Here is a 20,833-nt window from a genome sequence, read left to right as displayed (position 1 = left end):
AAGAAAGAATCAAGTGGGACAAAAGTATAGGAAATGTTAACTTCTGATATGATATCTCACCTATTCGTACAGAATACCTAGAATCTCATACTGTCCTGTTGGGAGGGCCAATGTAACATTAGTTAGATGATATCCGTTTAGAAAATGCCCAAACGAAGCCCATGGGGTATGTGAATAAAGAGCATGTATGGCACACCCACTGGAGGTCACACCACTTCTGAGCAGGTACACTCTCTGCTCATGAAAATAGTGTGTCATAATAAGTGTTGGGCACTTGTTGTAGAGAGGCTATAAGGGGATGTTTAACCTCAACCAATACTAACAGAACTGTGACAGTAATATCCAGCCCATTGTAGGAAGAGTGTCTTCTACCATTCATCTCAGAACTGGAAGGGAAAAATAATCTTCTGTTTCAAGGACCTGCATCATCATGAATGTATGTCCAACACAATCAACACCAGTACACCCCAAGGACTGATATCCAGACAACAGTAAAAAGGCAGATAACAAAGTGACAGTGCAATCCCAATCCAGAATCAGCCAGCACTGGGAAGGACTCATGTAGTCTACAGTAGTAGGATGATACTTGTGCCACTCATATGTAAGGAATTTTATGGCTGGTCCAGTTTCAACCAACACCAGCATCTCACAGGAACCAACATTTCAGCAATTGTAGGGAGAAGGGTGCCCAGTTGTAAGGGTGAACTGCATTTTGGTATAAATCATTCAGAGGCATGACTATACACTATCTACACTGACAGAACACCACTGCCTTACACTCAATCAAGTGAAACTGAGCATACCCAGAAATTGGTTTAAATTTCGTGCAAAGTTACATGAGGGCTATCTATACTAGCTATCTCTAATTTAACAGTGAAAGACTAGAGATAAGGCAGCTAATCAATACTACCCATTGCCAACTCTTGAGCTACTCTTTTACCAGCAAACAGTGGAATTGACAATCACATAATAATGTCCCCATGGGTGAAAGGGTTAGCATATTTGGTAGTACAGGGATTCAAACATGTAACCCTCAGATTGTGAGTAAAGTGCTTTAACCACTTAGCAATGCTGGACCTACTCAGGAGGAAGCCTCCTATCTCCACCACCCTATCAGGTAGAGCTGAGAAGTGGTAAGGACTCCCATACTCCACTGGAAGAAGGGAAGAAAATAATGTATTGGAAAGTGTGGAGAAATGCAGCACCAGAGACAGTGTAATGGGTGATTGCAATACTCTATTTTCGAAAGCAGAACATCCCTGATTCAGCCAAACAATTATGAAATATGAATGTATTTCAACTAAGAATAGAAGGAGAAAAGTCAAAGCAGAGAGCTCCAAAAAATTGTGTATTAACACCACAAGTGCCAACTAAGAAGAAATTTTGGGCTATACTACATAAAGAGGTTCAGCTATGCTTGGAGTTATATCATACTCCTATTCAGGGAGGGTTGTCACGTGTTCAGTTACATTCTATCAGGTAGCTGCCTCACATAAAAAGACATGAAGGTAGGTGGGAGTGTCAATGGCAGTGGTAAGTGAAAACTTGCACATATACAAGTTGGAAAAAAACCTATTTTGTATATGGAGGTAAGATACTGTATTGGAAATAGTACTATTTACACAAAGAGACCTCAAAGGATTCTTAATCCCCCACTCTCTAATGAACAGCAGTGCTTCTTCATGTGCTTACACTTAGATTTATACCACAGAATTGGATAATTATTGGTTGTTTGAAAAATAATCGTGGATTTTTATACTAAAATTTTGTCATTTATAGGAATAAAAAACCTGTCTTTTTATGATTTCATATACATACCATTCTTCTATTCATTAGTGCTTCTATTCTTTTCTAAAACTTTATCTCCAATATTTCAGACTCTCACAATTAAGAATGGAATAAAAAGTTGCACATAATTTTTTTGTATGAATTCAAACTCAGTCATAATACATCATAAACAGCTCACCATATCAACCAAGAATGGGGTGAAGGAACCACCTCCAAACATACAGTGCAGAGTTGGCTCCAAACATTTCGTAAAGGAGATGTATCTTGAAGATAAGGAGAGCAGACGATGTCCTTCTGCTGCTAAAAATGACCAACTGAGAGTATTAGTGAAAAGAAACCCTTGCCAAACTGTTTGAAAAATGCCACAAGGATTGGATGTTGGCATTTCCTTATTTTGGACCATCTCGTACAAATTGAAAATGTGAAAAAGCTTGACAAGTGTGCTCTACACAAACTCAGTAAAAATTAAAAAACTGCTGTTTTGAACTGTGCTCTATGCTGATTTTGCACAACAGTAATGACCCATTTCTTGATTGAATTGTTACTTACATCAAAAAATGAATCCTTTACAATAACAGAGGGCAATCTGCACAATGGCTTAACTGTGACAAGGCTCCAAAACACTTCCTAAAACCAAAGTTGCACCAACAGAAGAGTATAATCTCTGTGTGGAGGTCTGTGGCTGGTATTATCCATTACAGTTTGCTCAACCAGGACCAGAATATCACTACAGGGGTTTGCTTTTAAGAATTGGAAAAAAATTCACAGAAAGTTGTATGAAAAATGCCAGCATTAGTCAAGCGAAGAGGACCAGTCTTGCCTCATGATAATGTTCAGCCACACACTGCTTGAATGATGCTGCAGAAGCTCAACAATTCATTGAAGGGTTGTACATCTCTGTCAGAGATACTGTAATATACCCCATGGGCTTGTGTTGAGATGAATAACAAATAATAAAGGACAAGAAAGGAGAATAAAATATTAAAAAATTAACTATATGTGAAATGACCTGAAATTACAAATGCAACAAAAAAAATCTTCAAAGATATTCAAGAAAAAATGAAAAGGTAAGTAATTTTTTATATTTCCTAATTTCAATCATTTTATTTTATTGTATGTTGACAACAATAGTTAAAGTTAGTAACATGATAGTGAAAATTAAAAATAAAATATAAACATTTACCTTAAAAAATTTTCAATATTCATTTACAATGCTGTAGAGGTTATGGCAAATGAAATATGAAACTATAGGATGCAGAAAACTTTTTTTACACTTAAAATGATAATTCCCCTGCACTTAATTTATTAAAGGTTTGAGTGAAAGTAAATAACACATGTAAAAACACTTAATAAAAATAATGTCATTCTTCATAACAAGATACCTATGATCTTTAACAAAATCTTATCAGCCTTACAGGCAGATATATTACATCCCAGGGCTAAACTGTGTATTGTTGCTCGAGTAAAATTCCTGATACAATATCTGTAAAGTGCATGATTCCATTGCAAAAATGTTAATCCATGAATTTTGCTGCTATTACTTGTAATTGAGGATGAATTTCAATGAGGTTTTGAGGAATTCCCACAAAACAGGAACAGTTCTGTTTATAACTATTAACCTGTAAAAAATGTCCTTAAAATATATATATATATATACTTCTTGATGCCTACAACAAATGCAGAAAAGAAGATGCTAGGATGTGCCTCTTGGTGTTCCCCCCCCTTCCAATTTATCAAGTCCTAGAACTGCTACTAATCATCAAACTCAATGTTAAAAAAAGGTTGATGCCTTATTTATATAAAAAAAAAACTGCTTCAGTAATAATATTACATTATTTCTAAAAATATAAAACAATTACTAGAAATACCTCAGGTGTTTTTCATAATGTAAAATGAAGTTAATTTTTCAGAATAATATCTGTTTTAATATGGCCACTTTTTACACCTTATAATCATTGGACTAAGAATTTTTAAACAATGGTAGACAAATGGGATAAAGTAAGAAAAGAGAACAAAAAAATTACACAGTATTCAACAAAAACTGAACTAAAACATAAAGCAAACAATAACTATTATAATTTTCAAACATACAAAATAATGTTAAATGTATAAAATACTATTTTACTAAATATTTCCTTCACCTATTATTCAGCAAGTTTAAGTCCTGTAGAACAACTCTAGTCTGTTGTAGGAAGGATTGAATATTCAAACTACTCCAAGAAATTGTTGTAAAAGCAGGTAAAAATGCTTTATCAAGTCTCTGAAAGTGAAGTTTCATCAGTGGTTCAAGTTCTGGACGAATTTTGCTCCTCAAAGATGCATCTTCATTTACTAGAGACTTAAAAAAGTTATTTTATTTATGCATACTCTTTGCTAAATTTGGAATTCCCTACTTGTTCAAATTTCCTTTATATTTATCTTAAATCAAATTTTTCTTGTAATATTGATGTATACATATAGTTTTGACAGACTAACATAGATTGCACAGATGTTTATAAAGAACACAATTACTTGTAATTTCAAGTCTCATCTTCAGTTTTTTAGCTTGAGCCTTTACATCAATAATATGAACCCTAACTACACTTTGTGAAATAAATTCAAATTTCTGTGCTGAAAAAAATAAAAGATTCAAACACATTTTGGTAAATTTTCTTTCTAAGGCCTTTTAATATGATAAGAAATGCAATTTAAATGAATTTTATAGATAATCTAACTGTGTTTCCAAATTTATATCTCAGATTGAAACTCAGATCTTCAAGGTATGACTATTTCATTTCACAGCTTATAAATAAACTCAAGTATGGTTGAATATAAACATATGAAAATGGCATTACACCAAACAGGAAAAAAACTGATATAATGCTACTTCTTGCAGTCAATTTACAATGGATTAACACAGACATAGATAAAGTACCACTTAGAAGTCTAAGTTATCAACAATCAAGCTTTAAAAGAGTTACTAAAGATAAATTTGTGAATGTTTTTCTATTTAAACGTTTTATTCATACACTATTTACACTCAATACTACAATATTAAACATAATGCAGTTTATTGTGGATCATAAATTGAATAACTAATATTTAGTGTTTTGTTTTCCTCTAGCTTTAACTGGTCATTAAAACATGCAATCATCAAGACAAGCACAGATGCTGCCAATTATTTTAAGACAAATTATCAGCACTTCCTACCATTTTCTGTTCACCATTCTCTACAAACTGTCATATATTAATTAAGTTCTTATTTGCAACATTAATTTTCATGTAGTGCTACAAACTTTACATCTGATTAATATTAGGACTTAGCCTGGCCATTTCATTTGTTTTACATCATCAGTTCTTTCCTTCTTTGTCAAATGCCTTTTGTTGTGTGAGGCAATATGTATGGAGTAATTTTTCTGCTGAAATTCAAAGTTATGCCAGTTAAATTATCATCTACTGAGCAATGCATAACAATGTTTGATGTTTTGATTTTGCTATTTCTTTAACAGTCCCATCAATTTTGATAAAATCCCATGTTCCTGCAGAATTATTATAGACCCAATACTACATTTCATTGTTTTGTTTCAAAATCTACCCATTTCTAAGCAAAAACTATATTTGGAAAAAAAAGTTATCTTTGTTTCATCAGTTCATAGAATACTGTCACATTTGTTCTTTTGTATGTTCAGTATGATAAATCAGGTATTTTGGCTGCAACTTTTCTATTTAAACACATTCAGAATTTCTCTATGTATTCCTGAGAATATTTGAAACTGAGTTGATGTTGAAATTGACACTACCATCCCATCTCGATGCTTGTCTTTTATATTTTATTCTTTTATTGTACTTTATGTTTCCATTGACACAAAACACCATAAATTTCTTAGAAATTAGCAATATACCTTTGTGCTTTCATTATATTATATAAACTTTTATTATATAAGAGAGTGGACATCTTCATATGTATAGTGTAAAGAAAAATACCAACCTAAATATAGTTTAACTGATATATGAAAAAAAAACAGATAGTTTAAAACAATTATCTTCACAGATTTTTTAAGAAAAGGTTAAAAGTTGATAAAAAACTGAATAAAACAATAAAACATTACAAAATATTTCAAACTTAAAACTACAATAGGAGAATTAATTAAACATAATTTGACATAATAATATATGTATTATATATGAAACCAGATCATAAGTGATTAAATGAATATTTATTATTACCTGCAATAAACTTCTATTATTCTTGAATTGTGATTGCTTTGTAACAAGAACATGACCAATCAGTGGTAATTCTAATCCCATTTTCAACAGTTGATTACATTCTCGCAATAAGACCCATAACTGGAGATCAAAATGTACAAGAAGGTTTTGAGTGACTGGATCTCGTGCTAAAACCTTTTGTCTCAAACAGCTCTCAACAGTAGAGGCCTGAGTGTACATAAAACCAAGGTCTGTGCATCAAAAATGATTAACAAAATATTTTTCTATTTTTATCAGAACTTATGTCTTTTAACAATTCAGAAATTAATTGAAAATTTTGATGTCATTTTTCCTGAAGCAAATAAACTAATAGACACAGAAAATATTAGTACACTTTTAACATGGAATAAACATGATATTAAAACATTCAAGTATCAAAATACAAAATGTTAAAGCCTTTAAAATCTATATTATTAATACTTTGAGCAATCAGATGAACAAATAGTATTGGTAAGAAGCATAACTTTGTCCCAAAAGTCTAAACTTTAATATTTTCCTTACCTGAAAATGTATTTCCAACAGATACTCCTCTTCACACAGTAGCAATTCCTTTCACACCATCATTTGAGGTTTTTCAAGACCATTAGCCTTGAGCTATCTCCCACCCTAATTCATGATGATGATAAACACACTCGAAGTAACAATGTATTCTCAAGATGGCTGATATGGGTATTAGCACTTTAATTAAAATAAAGTATAGAACAGCATTTTGACCTTCTTAGGTTATCTTCAGGTTAACCCAAAGATGACCTATGAAGGTCGTAATGTTGTTCTGAACTTGATCTTAATTAAAGTGCTAATACCCATACTACCCACCTTGTGAATACATCTCCCATCTAAGATATGTTATAAAGTGAACTATACTAATGCATAATAAAATCATCATGAAACAATAGCCTTTTATCAGTAACACAGCAACACATCCTCCATTTACAGTAGATCCCACAAACACTTGTATTTAAAATTAACTTAATTCTTAGACAAGGAAAAAAAAATAATGTGCACTTGTAGTTGAGAAAAAGTGTGGAAGGTGTGCAGAAAGGTGTCCAAAGGAAATACATTTTAAGGTAAGGAAAATGATAATTTCTGAAATGATATGCTTACCTCTCTATACATTGCATCTAGAATTTCATACTGATGTAGTGGAAGAGGATGATGTAATTGCAAAAACCTAGATAAGCTACATTTTTGAAAGCAATTAAAGGAAAAAGATTCAAAGCCCATGAAGTGTGATGCCACACAGTAAGGGCTTACTAGAAGGATAACGGGAGACTACAAACATTTCATAAAGGGCATACTCATTACACAGATGGAAATATAAGAGAAAGAAGGCAAAATGAACCTTTTGTGTGCAGAGAATAGCAGAAAAATAGATTATCCACCAAACATTTGCACACAACAAGTCAACTGGACATGGTGTAGTGTAGCTAGGGCAATGATAAGACAATACAGTTTGGTATGTTTTCTGTTGTACAATTTATTCACATTATATACAAAAATAGAGACTAAGTCTCTTCCTCACTTATGAGGAGAACACTTTGCTTAATCCAGTTGGACAAGTCACCAAGAAATTGGAATATTATATAATGAGAGTGATTTGCATCACTCTATCAATGACATTCCTGCTGTACTTCTCACTGCATTGTGCTGCCCACTCAGATCTTCACACAAGGAAAAACAGAAAATTCAGACGAGCTGAGAAACCCATCTGGTTAGCAAAGAGGATGAGAGATCCCTGGAAAGAAAAACCCCAAGGTAAGAATAAATGACTGGAGGAAACTCAAATTGGAGATGTCTATACCAACTGACACCTGACCACCTGAGCTTCACACAAAAGATGACCAAGTTCAGTACAATCATAGAAAGCCAAAACTGATGGAAGAGATATAGGAGTAAAAGTACAATCTCTCTCTCTCTCAAGTTTGAGGAAGAAACAAGTAGTTAGGATATAAAATGATGGAAGATCTGTAAAACATAGTATGGGAGACATCCAATGTATAAAGATTAGATATTTGATAACCATGTAAAAGAAGAAGGAAGTAGGTTTTAAGAGATTATAAAAAAGTGACCAAGAGTTCAAATGGGATCTGGGTAAGAGCATGTAAAACTATATCAATATTTCAGTCAGGCAAATAAACTGGACAAGAGGGGTGATGAATTAGAAGGACTAGAACAAAGTGAAAAGAGAAGGAAAGACAGAATCATTGTGAAAAAGGCAAAATGTAACCAACAAGGCCATTCAAGAGCATATGCTGGCAAAAAGCAACAAATACTGGAAGAAGAACCAGGTAAAGACTAAAAGGTGGACAAATGGAGCCAGGCAAAAGTCACAGAGGCAAGAATGGCAAAGACAAATGACAGAAAGAAGAACATAATATCCCAGAAGGTCCCAACAACAGAGGAACCAAGGAAGCTGGAAGATGAAACCCTCGCTAAATGTTGAAAATGACCAACCACAGATTCACAGAAAAATCATGGGTCATGGTGCAGGGCTTTAGATAGGAAACAAAGAGAGTAAAGATATATGAAGGAGATAGGTGAGAAAAAAGATGGAGAGAGAAAAATTGAGCACTATAAAGTGTTACTGGAGACAGAAGATCAGTCCCTCAAGTGGGCAGAAAGGACTCCATGGATTGGGAATCCATGAACAGAGAAGTTAAATGGCCTTAAACCATGTCAAATGAATCCTGGAGTTAAACAGAATGAGGCATTTGAAAGCGAGAATGAAAATGAACCAGGAACGTGTCAAAATGAGCCAACATGCTTGGAGGAGGACAAAAAAATCAAATAATCTTCAACATGAGAGTCATATAGTAAGGGCCAGAGAGAATCAAAAGAAATAAGATAAAGAGAATGTAAAGAACAAACATGAGTAATCAAATCCACAAAGAGAGTTGGAGGTAGAGCATTGTCTTTAATAGGTAAAAAACCCATAACACAATAAATTATGGTGGTAACTCATTTCACAGTCAACAATCTTCCAGTGTTCAAAGACAAAGCAGAGATAGTTTTAGAAAAATTACCAGAACCACAGGAAGATGTAATAGCCACAGCCTCTTGAGGATTCACAGTTGTTGTAGCAATTCTCCAGATAATATGTTTTTTTAGTGATATTGTACTCTTAAATTTATGTTAAAATAAACTATAAGAACACCAAAGAAAGTTAATGCTTTGAAAATGCAGTTCAAATATCACAATACTGTAAGTCTGAACTTAAAGATACACAACTGCTAAAAATAAGAACGAAGTTGATTTAAAGTGCTAGTATTTATCGAGACTTACTGCAAATAGAGGATATGTTTTCCTCCTACTGATGGAGATTTATTGTCACATAATGATTAAGTCATGTACTAGTGCAGTTTACATTATAACAAGTGTCTTAGGTTAGTGATAGCTCAGGGATAGTGACGTGCAAAATCTCAAAGATGGATGTGCATATAGCTACTTTATGAAGAGAGGTAAGCATATCATTTCATAATATAATAATTCTAACCTGTTTAAGCCATGCCTGATGATACATCATTTCAAAAGTTACAAGGCATTGTGCAAGACGATTGTACTTCTTCACAACTTTTTTTCCTTCTGCTGTTTTGAGAATTCCATATTTCACCTTTAGGATTAATATAGGTTCCTCAATCCGTTTGAACAGGTGACGAGCCCAGCTTATTTTTCCTAGTACACAAGATAAAAAACAAGCATCTGTATGGATAAATTTTATTTTCAAATAAGTTGTATGACTTGTAAATACCTGTAGCTGTAACAGGGTTTAGTTTAACCTTTAAAGGAAACTATAATACACTATCAACTAATATATTAAATATTTATTCATTCTTATCTTCAAAGGAGATTCTAATTTATGAAATTTCAGTTTAAGTGTGGGTTTTGGCTTACACACTGTATTGCATGCACTCTGTCTACTCCATGGAAATAAGCCCCCATCTTTAACAACACAAGTCCTTAAACTTAAAATCATCCACTAGTAGATAATATACAAAATAAAAATTCCAGTAAATGACCATTGCATACCATACTTTGATTCAATACATTTGATGAAGAATGTTTATTTTTGCTGGAAATAAAAGAAAGGTGCTGAGTAGAGAATGTATATTTTACGTTTGTAAATTAATTAATTAGAAATTAATATATTTTTCTTAAGATGTACTCAGATAATTTCTAAAACTTTAGCTAGATATTCTATGCCAAAAACATGTATACAGCTGTGAACTATATTTTATCTCATCCTTGGATGGTCACTAATTATTAAGTACAGTGTAAATATATGTGGCCAGTGCACTTGTAAGTCATTAAAGTACTTTTTCTGACATCTGGCTTGCTAGGCATATATATTTTTAAATAATGAATTTAGTGGTGTAATATTCATGAAGTAGTATTTTCTTAAGTTCTAGCAGAATTTGAGCTTCAATAGTTTCAAGCAAAGATAGTTCTTCAAGAAATGTCATTTTTGTGTTGATCAAGTAAAACTGTCAAATTTATCTTGTTCTTAGTTGTATCTGTTTATAATTAAGCTATACATCACAACTGCTCATGTTTTACTAAAGCGTGCTTTTCTATAAAAGTCAAACGACTATCTTAGTCTCTTTACTTCTAGTGAAATTTATTTACACTTTGCATAAACGTCCTATGAATTTCCTGCCACTGTAAAGCAAAACAAAGAAGATACTATGGGAAGTCTACAGTTTGTTTGTTTTGAATTTCGCACAAAGCTACTCGAGGGCTATCTGTGCTAGCCGTCCCTAATTTAGCAGTGTAAAACTAGAGGAAAGACAGCTAGTCATCACCACCCACCGCCAACTCTTGGGCTACTCTGTTACCAACAAATAGTGGGAGTGACCATCACATTATAACGCCCCCACAGCTAAAAGGGCGAGCATGTTTGGTGCGACGGGGATGCGAACCCGTGACCCTCAGATTAGCGAGTCGCACGCCTTAACATGCTTAGCCATGCCGGGCCAAGTTTATAGAGATATAGCACAAGTATGCAGGATGACACTATATAAATGGTTGACACTAAAGAAAACTTCCTAACATCACAATAATGGAATGAATGATGACATATAAAATTTTCCCAAATACAACTAAATATTACAAAACAATGCTAAAGTATGTGATAAGACTTTCCCATATAATACAGTATCATACCATCATCGAAATACACAAGACTTGGTACTGCACGTTATCTTGAATTGATAATGTAATAGTGAATTTGTACACATTATACAATAGTCCCCAAAATCATCCCTTCACCTGCAATTGGAGCAAAATTTCTTGGAATTGGAGGATCCAGTCTCTCTTTATGGTATTTTTCTGAGATTAAATCTAGCTCCTTGTTGTACTTCAAAAGAACTTGCTTGTATTTATCAGCAAGCTGAATGCCATCTAATGGTAAGTTCTCTACTTGAGCCAGGAACCTGAGGGCTTGGTGTGAAGAAGATGTAGTTTGAAAATGGTCATCCAATATATTGATAAATCTAATCTGTAAGAGACAACAAGTTATAAAGTTGCTTATTTGTAGATTAATTTTATCAAGGAATAAATGGATGATAGAACAAATAAGAAGATTTATGAAGAAATCGATAAACTTGATGTCTAATACAAACAGATGTGGTATTTGGATTTATGGGTTTCAAAGATAGTTTTAAGTATCCAAAATACAACAGAGTACAGAAATTGTATGATGAACATTAAAGGAATAAATGAGCAAACACAAATGCACAAATAAAACAAAAATATTTATTCATATTCCAAAAATAATGATGGGGTTTAACCTATTTCTGACAAGCTTTAATATTTGATGTTGAGTTTTATGGCTATTTGAAATAAAATGTGTGTACAAAGCAATGTCAGGAATGAAAAGAAACCACACATTCAAGTCATACCAAGAGTCTAATGCAGTCTTCCACAATCCTTAGGCTACTTACGTCAATAATCATCCTCACTATCGATAATCGGAAGATATCAACCCTTTTTTAAACTAATTTAAGTGGTACTCATCATTTGTCTATGATAGAGAAATGATTTATGTTTGCAGTCTTTCCACATCCAGCTTACATTAATCACGTGCAAAAATCCTGCATGAAAGTTTTGAAGAATTTACCAGAATTATATATTTAAAAACAGCTGATATGGGTAAAGAAAGCACTAGTAGAGGAGTGAATACGTTTCGACCTTCTCTGGTCATTGTTAGGTTTGTGAACCCAACAATGGCTGAAGAAGGTCAAAACATTGTTCGCTCCTCTACTAGTGCTTTCTCTATCCATACCAGCCTTTTCAAATATATAATTTTCTCTACATGTGGGTTTTCTCATCATCATAAATTTACCAGAATTAAGATACGTATTTTTATGCAAAATTAGATGAACCAACAAAATATATTGTTAGCTTCAACATAAATGAATATGAAACATGTATGTTTGTTCATGATATAAATCTACATGTACGCAAGAAAAATTCCAAATATGGAAACTGAGAAAGGTAACCTGAATGACTAAAACTGAGGATAGATGGAAAAATTGTAGGAGCATAGTTGGTCATGGAAACGGTAAACAAAAATCAGAGTTAGAATTAAGAAGTAGGAAAGAAGGATAATAATAATATGACACAAAACAAAGAGATAAAAATGGTTAATTCAGATAATGCAAAAAAGTTTAAGTGTTCTCTTTAACAGGAAGAAAAGTTCCCTTCTCATTCTCCTAACAGAATGAGGTTAAGGAACACCTGAAAAAGGGAGTGGTGTTGAAGGTTCTTTCTGCATAAGGGAACCCACTACCATATGCACAGTGAACAACACATCATCTCCAGTCAATGTGCTTTTATAAGCTATAGCTGATGCATAACCTTTGTAAGGAAATTATTCACTCACATATGTGATAGAAGATGTTCCATGAACTAGTGAGTTCATACGTTTTAGAAGAAAAGAAGGAAGTTCACTGAACATTACAAGTCTAATGAAATTGATAAAGAAGAAACAAACATGTCTGTTGTGTTCAGTGCTATGGAAAAGAATGAAGATTCGCAAGTGCAAAAGTACGAGTTGTATAAGGACATGTGTCACCTTCCTATTGATGAAGTATTCTACCATCACAAAGGTTAATCTTTTATAACTACCAAGTAGAGCCTTAAAAGAGTTTTTCTTGACCATTATATGCCAGCTTTGTTCATTCAAAAGTAAATAACTGTAAAAAAATGATCGAAAGAGAGAAGATAAAAGGATTATTATCACACTGATAGTAAAAGCATGAAAGAGATAAGGTAAAACACTAAAAGTACATGAAATCAGAAATAAAAATCATACAATTCTGAAAAAAAAGATTGCTTACTACAGCAAATTACTTCTCTCTTAAGCATTGATTTCTAGAAACACTTACTTTATAAACTGGTGTATCAATGACAATATGCACACAATTTTAATCTCATTTATGGAATAAGAAGGTTTTACTTATTGTTTCCTTTTACGAAATAAATAGGTGTTTAGGCACTACTTGACAACAAGTCATCTGTTAACTGATTGTTTCTTTCCTAAAATAAGTTATATCCATTAGCATACTTTCATGAACAGTTTCTGCATTACTATTTTTACCTAAAGTTTAATTTCAATAAGGTTAAAAGAATGTAATTATATTTATCTTCAACAAATTTATTATTTTAAACATTCCTAAAATTTAAAAGAGCAAGGCTGATTTCTGACAAATGAAGATCTTTAAAGGTACTTGTTCAAACAAATTTAATTCAAATTATTATTTTTGTCTGACCCTTATCTTCTCTATATTTGCAAAAAATTCCATAAGGTTTTCTTCAAATTCAATATTTCTGTGATCAAGAATGTTGTACGATGCTTCTTGTAAAGATACAACAAGATTTTTAAAAGTTGTCTCCATCTCCTGTAGGCCTAGAGTATAAAGAAAACATAACCTTTAATCTTTCTTTAAGTCTTTGTGGATACAAATAAACAAAATGTCTAAAATACAATCACCTACAATTTTATAGTTTTCATACATAAAATTAAAGACATTATACAGGTAAATAAGAACACATTAATCTAATGAAAAATATTATCTAAACTCAAAGAGTGCATGAATCGATATTACAAAAATGAGCAAAGACCTATACGTGTAGCCAGCAAGTTTGTTTTTTAAATGTAGAAAAATTTTATCAAATTTTGCTTACATTATTCTTCAATAAATTTGGACAAAATGTATTTCAGTTATAAGAAAGAACAATGATTCGATAGTTAAATATAATACTTAGCCAATGTATGATGTACAAACACTGAAATGTTTCAATGTCTGTGAAATCATGCAAAAATGAAATGCATATATAAATTGACAAAATTATTTATTAATTTACAATAATACATAAATATCTAATTTAAATAACTTCAATTCTTTTCATTTGTTATAAATAAGTATTTTTAGATTTTGTATTGGTTAACTGTTTTAAATTTTAAATTTACAAGTTTCAGTGTAAGACTTGAACTTTTTTTTCAAAATAAACAGAATTCATTTCTACACTAGCTAATACAATATAATGCAATAATGATGCTAAAATAATGTTAAATTATAAATTTTAACAAAAAACGTGATTTCCACGGTAGACAAAATTAAGTTTCACAGTTAAGAGGAAAACTTGAAATAACTTTTAGGACTAAAACATTTTAACCCAATACATTTTCATTCTCATCCTAATTCACTTACTAGATACCCTTGATTAATGATAAACTAGTGGATTTATATTAAAATTTACAAATTAACTGTTCTGAGTTTTGTTCAGTAAACCTAGTCAAAATTGTTTTACAAAATCAGCACATTTCATTGCATAAATTACGTAAAATTATCACTACTACAAAGTGAGAATGATTTGAAGAGACATTTAGTTTGAAAATTATTTATGAAGTGTGGTTGAGTCTTCTATTCAGTCAGTGTGCCAGAATTATCAACAAATATGTACTGTCAGTGACTGTACTGTTCAGTTGTGACAGTATAAATACATATTATTTCTTATTGTTTTACTTCTTCAATATAGTCAATAGAGCTGTTAACATAAACCTACATGATAATACACTATATATTGTAAAGAGAAAAATAACAACTGTAAATAACACTCTGTATAAATTCATTTAGATCTTTTATATTTACAATCTACTTACCTTCAGTGTCAGGACTAAGTAATCCTGAAAATAATAAAAATATGACAATATAAGATGTCTCATTTGTTAACAGTTAAATTCCACATAAAAATGTTATCTACTTTGGCCTAAACTGTTTATTCAACAAATATTTTGTGTTGCAGAATAAAATACACCAAAAAAACTTATATCACTAGGAAACTTTGTAGAATGGATGGAAACTGCCTTTCCTTGAAGATGAAAGGGGAAGACTTTCGAAATGTTGTCCTCTATACTTGTGTCTCCACAACAGGCAGTTGCCATTCATTCTACAAAGTTTCATCATGAATACTCTACCTAAACAGCAAAAAGAAACAAACAAACTTATATCACATTTAAAGTGAAATGATTGGTGGGAAGAGTGATATAAAACAATTAATTTATTTCCAATATGTTGTAATATATCCTAATGCTATTTCATTATTTTCACAGAAAGTCTAAAACCCACAAATAAAAATTTTAAAAGTTATTAGATATTAAAAAATTTAATAGTTTTATATTTAGTCACTGCATAATACATATGTGTATACAAGTTATTGCTTATCTAAGTCAATTCTAAAACTGAACTATAATTATCCCATCATTTACATACATATCAACTTTTCTATAGTTTGCTTACTTACAAAGTTAAACTTTACACTTCTTTGAAATTAAACTAATTTTCAAACACTTACCTCCCAAATACTATAATTTTTCCATTGTTGAGTTTGAACACATGCTGTTAACAAAATATGCGACTCAAATTTTCAAATGTTCTTTATGTATTACATAGAATGCAACACTTACCAATAATTCTTCACCTTCCACATGACTTATTTTATAAGGATCAGGAGATCTCACATAAACGTTGCTTCTCTATCATAATTTAGATTTTACTGAAAGTTGCAATCATAATGAAAATTTGATTTGAGGAAACAGGAAAAAAGGTCGTACATAAGTATCTATCTATCTGAAATTCATACACAGCATAATCCTGAAGAAAAGTAAGGGTTTATCATAGCAGTTAACAGAAAAAAGAAAAGCAGCACTGATTGTCTCTTGCAGCCCAAGTCTCCATCAAATATAAGTATGAAGACTTCCTGAAAAAAATGGTGTGAGAAACAGCTATGGCAAAAATGTGAGTAACAAAAGAAAATTTGTCAGAGAAAGATGACAGAATAACAAGCTGCAAATGAGTCAAAAGGATAATACAAGTAATTTAATCAACAGGTACAATATACTGCTAAGGAAGAACATTTTCAAGAATTTGCCAACATTTCAACTTTCCAAGAAAAAAAACATCTTTACTAACTAAGGGCTACAAGACAGTCAGTTATGACTGTAGACAAGAAACACTGTTGCAGAAAATAGAATAAAAAGTAATAGAATAAGATCCCTCTGAGACAAGTGAGCAGAAACAATGGTGGAGCTCATTCTCAGAATAATAAGAAATGGATAATAGAATTAACTGATGCTTGGCCAATACCTGAGAAACAAAATAAATAAGACAACAGGCATAGAGAAAACAATTCTTACAAGATAGATAAAAAGCATCCACTTCTAAAGAAGCTGAACCCAGAACAAGAATCTAGTAAAACATTAGAAGATGCAATGCTGTCACATGTACATCAAAAATTGTATAACTAAATAATTGGCACAGTTAATGAAATTCCAGTTAAAAAAAAAGTATGAATACAGCCAAATAAGTTGAAAAACTGCAGTAAATGAATGCTGTGAGATCAGATTCCTCTCTGCCTGTTTGTATATCCCATCACAGTGGAATTGTCTGGGAATGTTAAAAACACATGGGTGGTATAACAAGGGAAGTAATCATAACATTCATTTCATATTCAACAATCCAAAGCTCCAACAGAATGATGTGAGAATGGGATATATGTAAAAACCACAAATGAAAGATGTTAGTTCACAAACACATCATCCCCACCTTTAACAGAAGAATGAATCAGATCCATAACCAGGGGAGGTGGAAGTAAAACAAAAAAAAGAGTAAACTACAACTGGAAAATCATGAAGCCACAACTGCAGATAATCAAACGTTATAAGAGAAATTCCAGTAGAGGATAAGTCTGAAGATAGACTCAATAAAAGGGCAAAATCCTCATGATGATGTCTCAAGTAAGCATGGTCCATGGGGCTTGCCATGTAAAGATAGGTCATCATTCTAAAACAGAAAGGATGTTCTAGGTAGATGGATAAGTATACTTAACCTAACATTTGAGAGAGTGCAAATCCAAAGGAGATGGATAAAAATCTCCAGAAAAGTATAAATACAAAATTCCAGATGAATGATATATAGAGTGGGTACAAGCTGTGACTTGGACTCGTGAACAATCTTCCACAGAGAAAAGCTAACTGGAAAGTCAATTACCTAGTGAGAATCCTCTAATCATCTATGTAATGTTGATAACTGTTACTGGGAGCGTGTAAGAAAACTAACAATTCTCTACACATATTAAGACATAGAATTCATAAGCCAGACAAAAAGGAATGGCATAAACTGTAAAAATACAAAGCACTGGAAGAGAATTAGGGCAAGTAAATAAAAGTCTTTTAAATCTCTAACATCATACATAAAAAATCTTGATGAAGAAATAAAGATTCCATGTTACAAAAATTAATCAACCACATGATCATGATACTTATCAGAAATATCAGTATACAATGGAATGAATATATTGAACAATCAAGGTTGGCAATGCATCTACAAATTTACCTTGTATGCTACATGCAAATTGCATGAATAAGATTTCCAACTAGGTCATATAAATTCTGATAATAGCAAAAACAGTTTAATGAAAAACATTAGAGCAATGTTAACAATACAATGGCCAATAAGAATATCTAAACAGTGACACGAATGTTATAATTTTCCTATACTAAAATTTATTTCTGATAGGTACTTCCCTCTATTTACAAGATTAGATATTCTTGTTCAGTGCTACCCTCTGTATGCAAATTTTTTTCTTTATGCATGCCACAAGCGACCCTCCCCCCATTGGAATCGAATGATTCTGACATGACTTTCATGTAAATCTTCATACATTACTTCTCCACCAATAGGAAAGTGGCATGTACTCATGTGATGCACGTGACTCCCTCTATACATCTCTACTCAACTATCACTGCAAGGTTTTGTATAAGACATAAGTATTGGAAAAATAAAGAAGGAAGAGTTTGAAGTGTGAGTAAAGGGAAGTACCTATTGTAAATGCACATTCAAGTATAAAAAACTGTGAAATGTGTAGCATATAGGGGCAGAAAACGAGAGTGACACATCAAAGATGGAAAGAACTGTGGCAAGATTGTAATCCTAACCAAGAAATATACATGTAACTCAATCCCACAAAGTGTAGAGTCACTAGGGCATGACAGACCATATTTGGTAAGACAACTACATCCAAAACTCATGCCACTAAGAACCAGCATCCATATGGGAGTAGGATGAGGATCATATCATCTTCACTTCAAATTCAAAAGAATCAAGAACCCTCTGACTCCTGAACAATAAATCAAGGGTCAACATGACTGCACAATACAGATTTCAAGTTGAATAATACCTTGTAAGACACAACTTGCCACAGAGAAGGGTCCATATAAGTAATAAATGAAGCAAGGGCCTCTCTGAAAGAAAAGTATGAATATAAACATACCTAGTCAAAATCACACTGAAGCTTAAAGAATGGCCACAGATGGAAGACAAAAAATCAATGATGAAGAAATTGTGATATTGTGTAAATAATGAGAGACAAACATATTATGTAGTTCAGATACCAGACTATAGAATTTCCTCCAAAGCCAACAAAGATGAGATAGGAAGGAAAAAGTGAAGTGTAAAATCTGATAAAATTACACATAAAACAAATTCCAAAGGAAAAAGACAAAGAGAAATAAGACAATCAAATCATAAGTCAAACCCAACTGGTAAGGGTAGAAGGGGAAAGATCGCAGGCAGAGAAAGATTGCCAAGAAAGAAAGAAAGAGTCAGGAACAAGTACCATGGAAGGAAGCCATGTGGGCAAAATATCAACAAAGAAAACAGACTGGACATAAAAGTCTATCTGAATCAGGACTAGGGCAGAGATGAGAAATAGAAAGTAGGGAAATATGCAAAAAGAAAGAGTTATCCTCTCTAGCCACTAAGGACATTGGGAGGAAGGAACAACCTGGATAAAGAAGACAGGTAGAATGGTAGAGCATACATGAAATGTCAATAGCAAATCAGACTATCAACAACCACAGACTAAGAGGAGAAGGAAACACATTTTAAGGAAAAGATGAAACATGGAACAAAAAGAAAGATATTCAATTGGAGGTAAAGTGATAGAATTAAGGGTCACTTTAATATCCCAGTTCAGAAGAGTAAGCCATTTGTGGGAATAATGAATCTGGAAGGAACACATGAACATGGTAAGGACAGGAGAAGCAAAAACTAGAGAGTATCATGAAAAACAAAAGGTATAGGATAAAGCAGCCCAATAACCTGATAATGAAGAGACTGAAGACTCCTGGTCGATAAGTCATGTAAGAAACTCTACAATCTGAGGCACAGTAGGTTGGTCACAGGGAAATCCCAAAGACACAACCAATTTCTATTTGCTCTGATGCACCTCCACTGAAGAAGAACATACTGAACAAGCCAAAAGGAAAGGTTCTTGATGGGAGAAACCTGATCTTCTTACCTAGGACCTGATAAAAGTTAGACATTAAGACAAAGAATGTGAATGGCATAGAAGAAAAAGTCATAAAGAGAAAAGCAAGGCTTAAGTGAGATGAGTTTAGAAAAGACACAGAAGTGGACAAGGTAACAGGTAATTCTTATGAAGGGGTTCTCCAATTTGATTAACCAGCCCACCAAAGCAGCCATCAGAAGGAGCTGACAAGTATGGAATGAGCCAAAAGAAGCCAGTCATACATATAACGATGAAATTGTAAACAAAGAGCATGAAATTGGCAAGAAAAAGCTCTGAACACCTGACAAAAACAAAAGGGGGAGAAGCAAACCTGAAGAATAGGATATAAAATTGATAAACCACCTCATGATGAAAGAAACCAGATACAGGATGTGGAGATACGTATTGGTGCTGTCCATCTTGGTCACCCATAAATCCAAAGAAAATGCTCACCACAGGGTGAGAAATGACTACATGGTAAAAATGATAGTTTAACAAAGCAATTGAGGTGAGACAGACCTACAATAGGCTTGTTTGTTTGTTATGAATTTCGCTCAAAACTACTCGAGAGCTATTTGCAATAGCCATCCCTAATTTAGCAGTGTAAGATTAGACAGAAGGCAGCTAGTCATCACCACCCATTTCCAACTCTTGGGCTACTCTTTTACCAACGAGTAGTGGGATTGATCATACATTATAACACCCCACAGCTGAAAGGGTGAGCATGTTTGGTGTGATGTGGATTCGAACCTGTGACCCTCAGATCACGAGTCAAGTACCTTAACCACCTGGTCATGCCAGACCACCTATGATAGGCCTCCAGTCCTCAGTTTTCTTGGAAACAATAAAGAATCCATAATAAATACCTGGTGAAGGATGTAGAATAAGTACGATTGCTGCTGAGATAATAGTTCTTGAACCACCTTCACTAGATGCTAGATGGTCATGG

General features: G+C 32.8%; 1 protein-coding gene across 1 annotated transcript in view; it reads right to left on the bottom strand.

The window, feature by feature from the left end:
- Positions 1-20,833, bottom strand: part of LOC143248542 (dynein axonemal heavy chain 5-like) — a 173,131-nt gene that overhangs the window by 124,048 nt on the left and 28,250 nt on the right. The window contains 6 exon segments of the mRNA XM_076496978.1: positions 3,930-4,126; positions 5,995-6,201; positions 9,527-9,705; positions 11,299-11,527; positions 13,803-13,939; positions 15,197-15,220. Coding sequence (XP_076353093.1) covers positions 3,930-4,126; positions 5,995-6,201; positions 9,527-9,705; positions 11,299-11,527; positions 13,803-13,939; positions 15,197-15,220 — 973 coding nt within the window.

Source organism: Tachypleus tridentatus, chromosome 1 (genome assembly GCF_004210375.1).
Source record: "Tachypleus tridentatus isolate NWPU-2018 chromosome 1, ASM421037v1, whole genome shotgun sequence".
In the NCBI taxonomy this organism is placed as follows: domain Eukaryota; kingdom Metazoa; phylum Arthropoda; class Merostomata; order Xiphosura; family Limulidae; genus Tachypleus; species Tachypleus tridentatus.
Note: the sequence above shows the minus strand (reverse complement) of the source record. Positions and strands in the feature narration are given on the sequence as shown.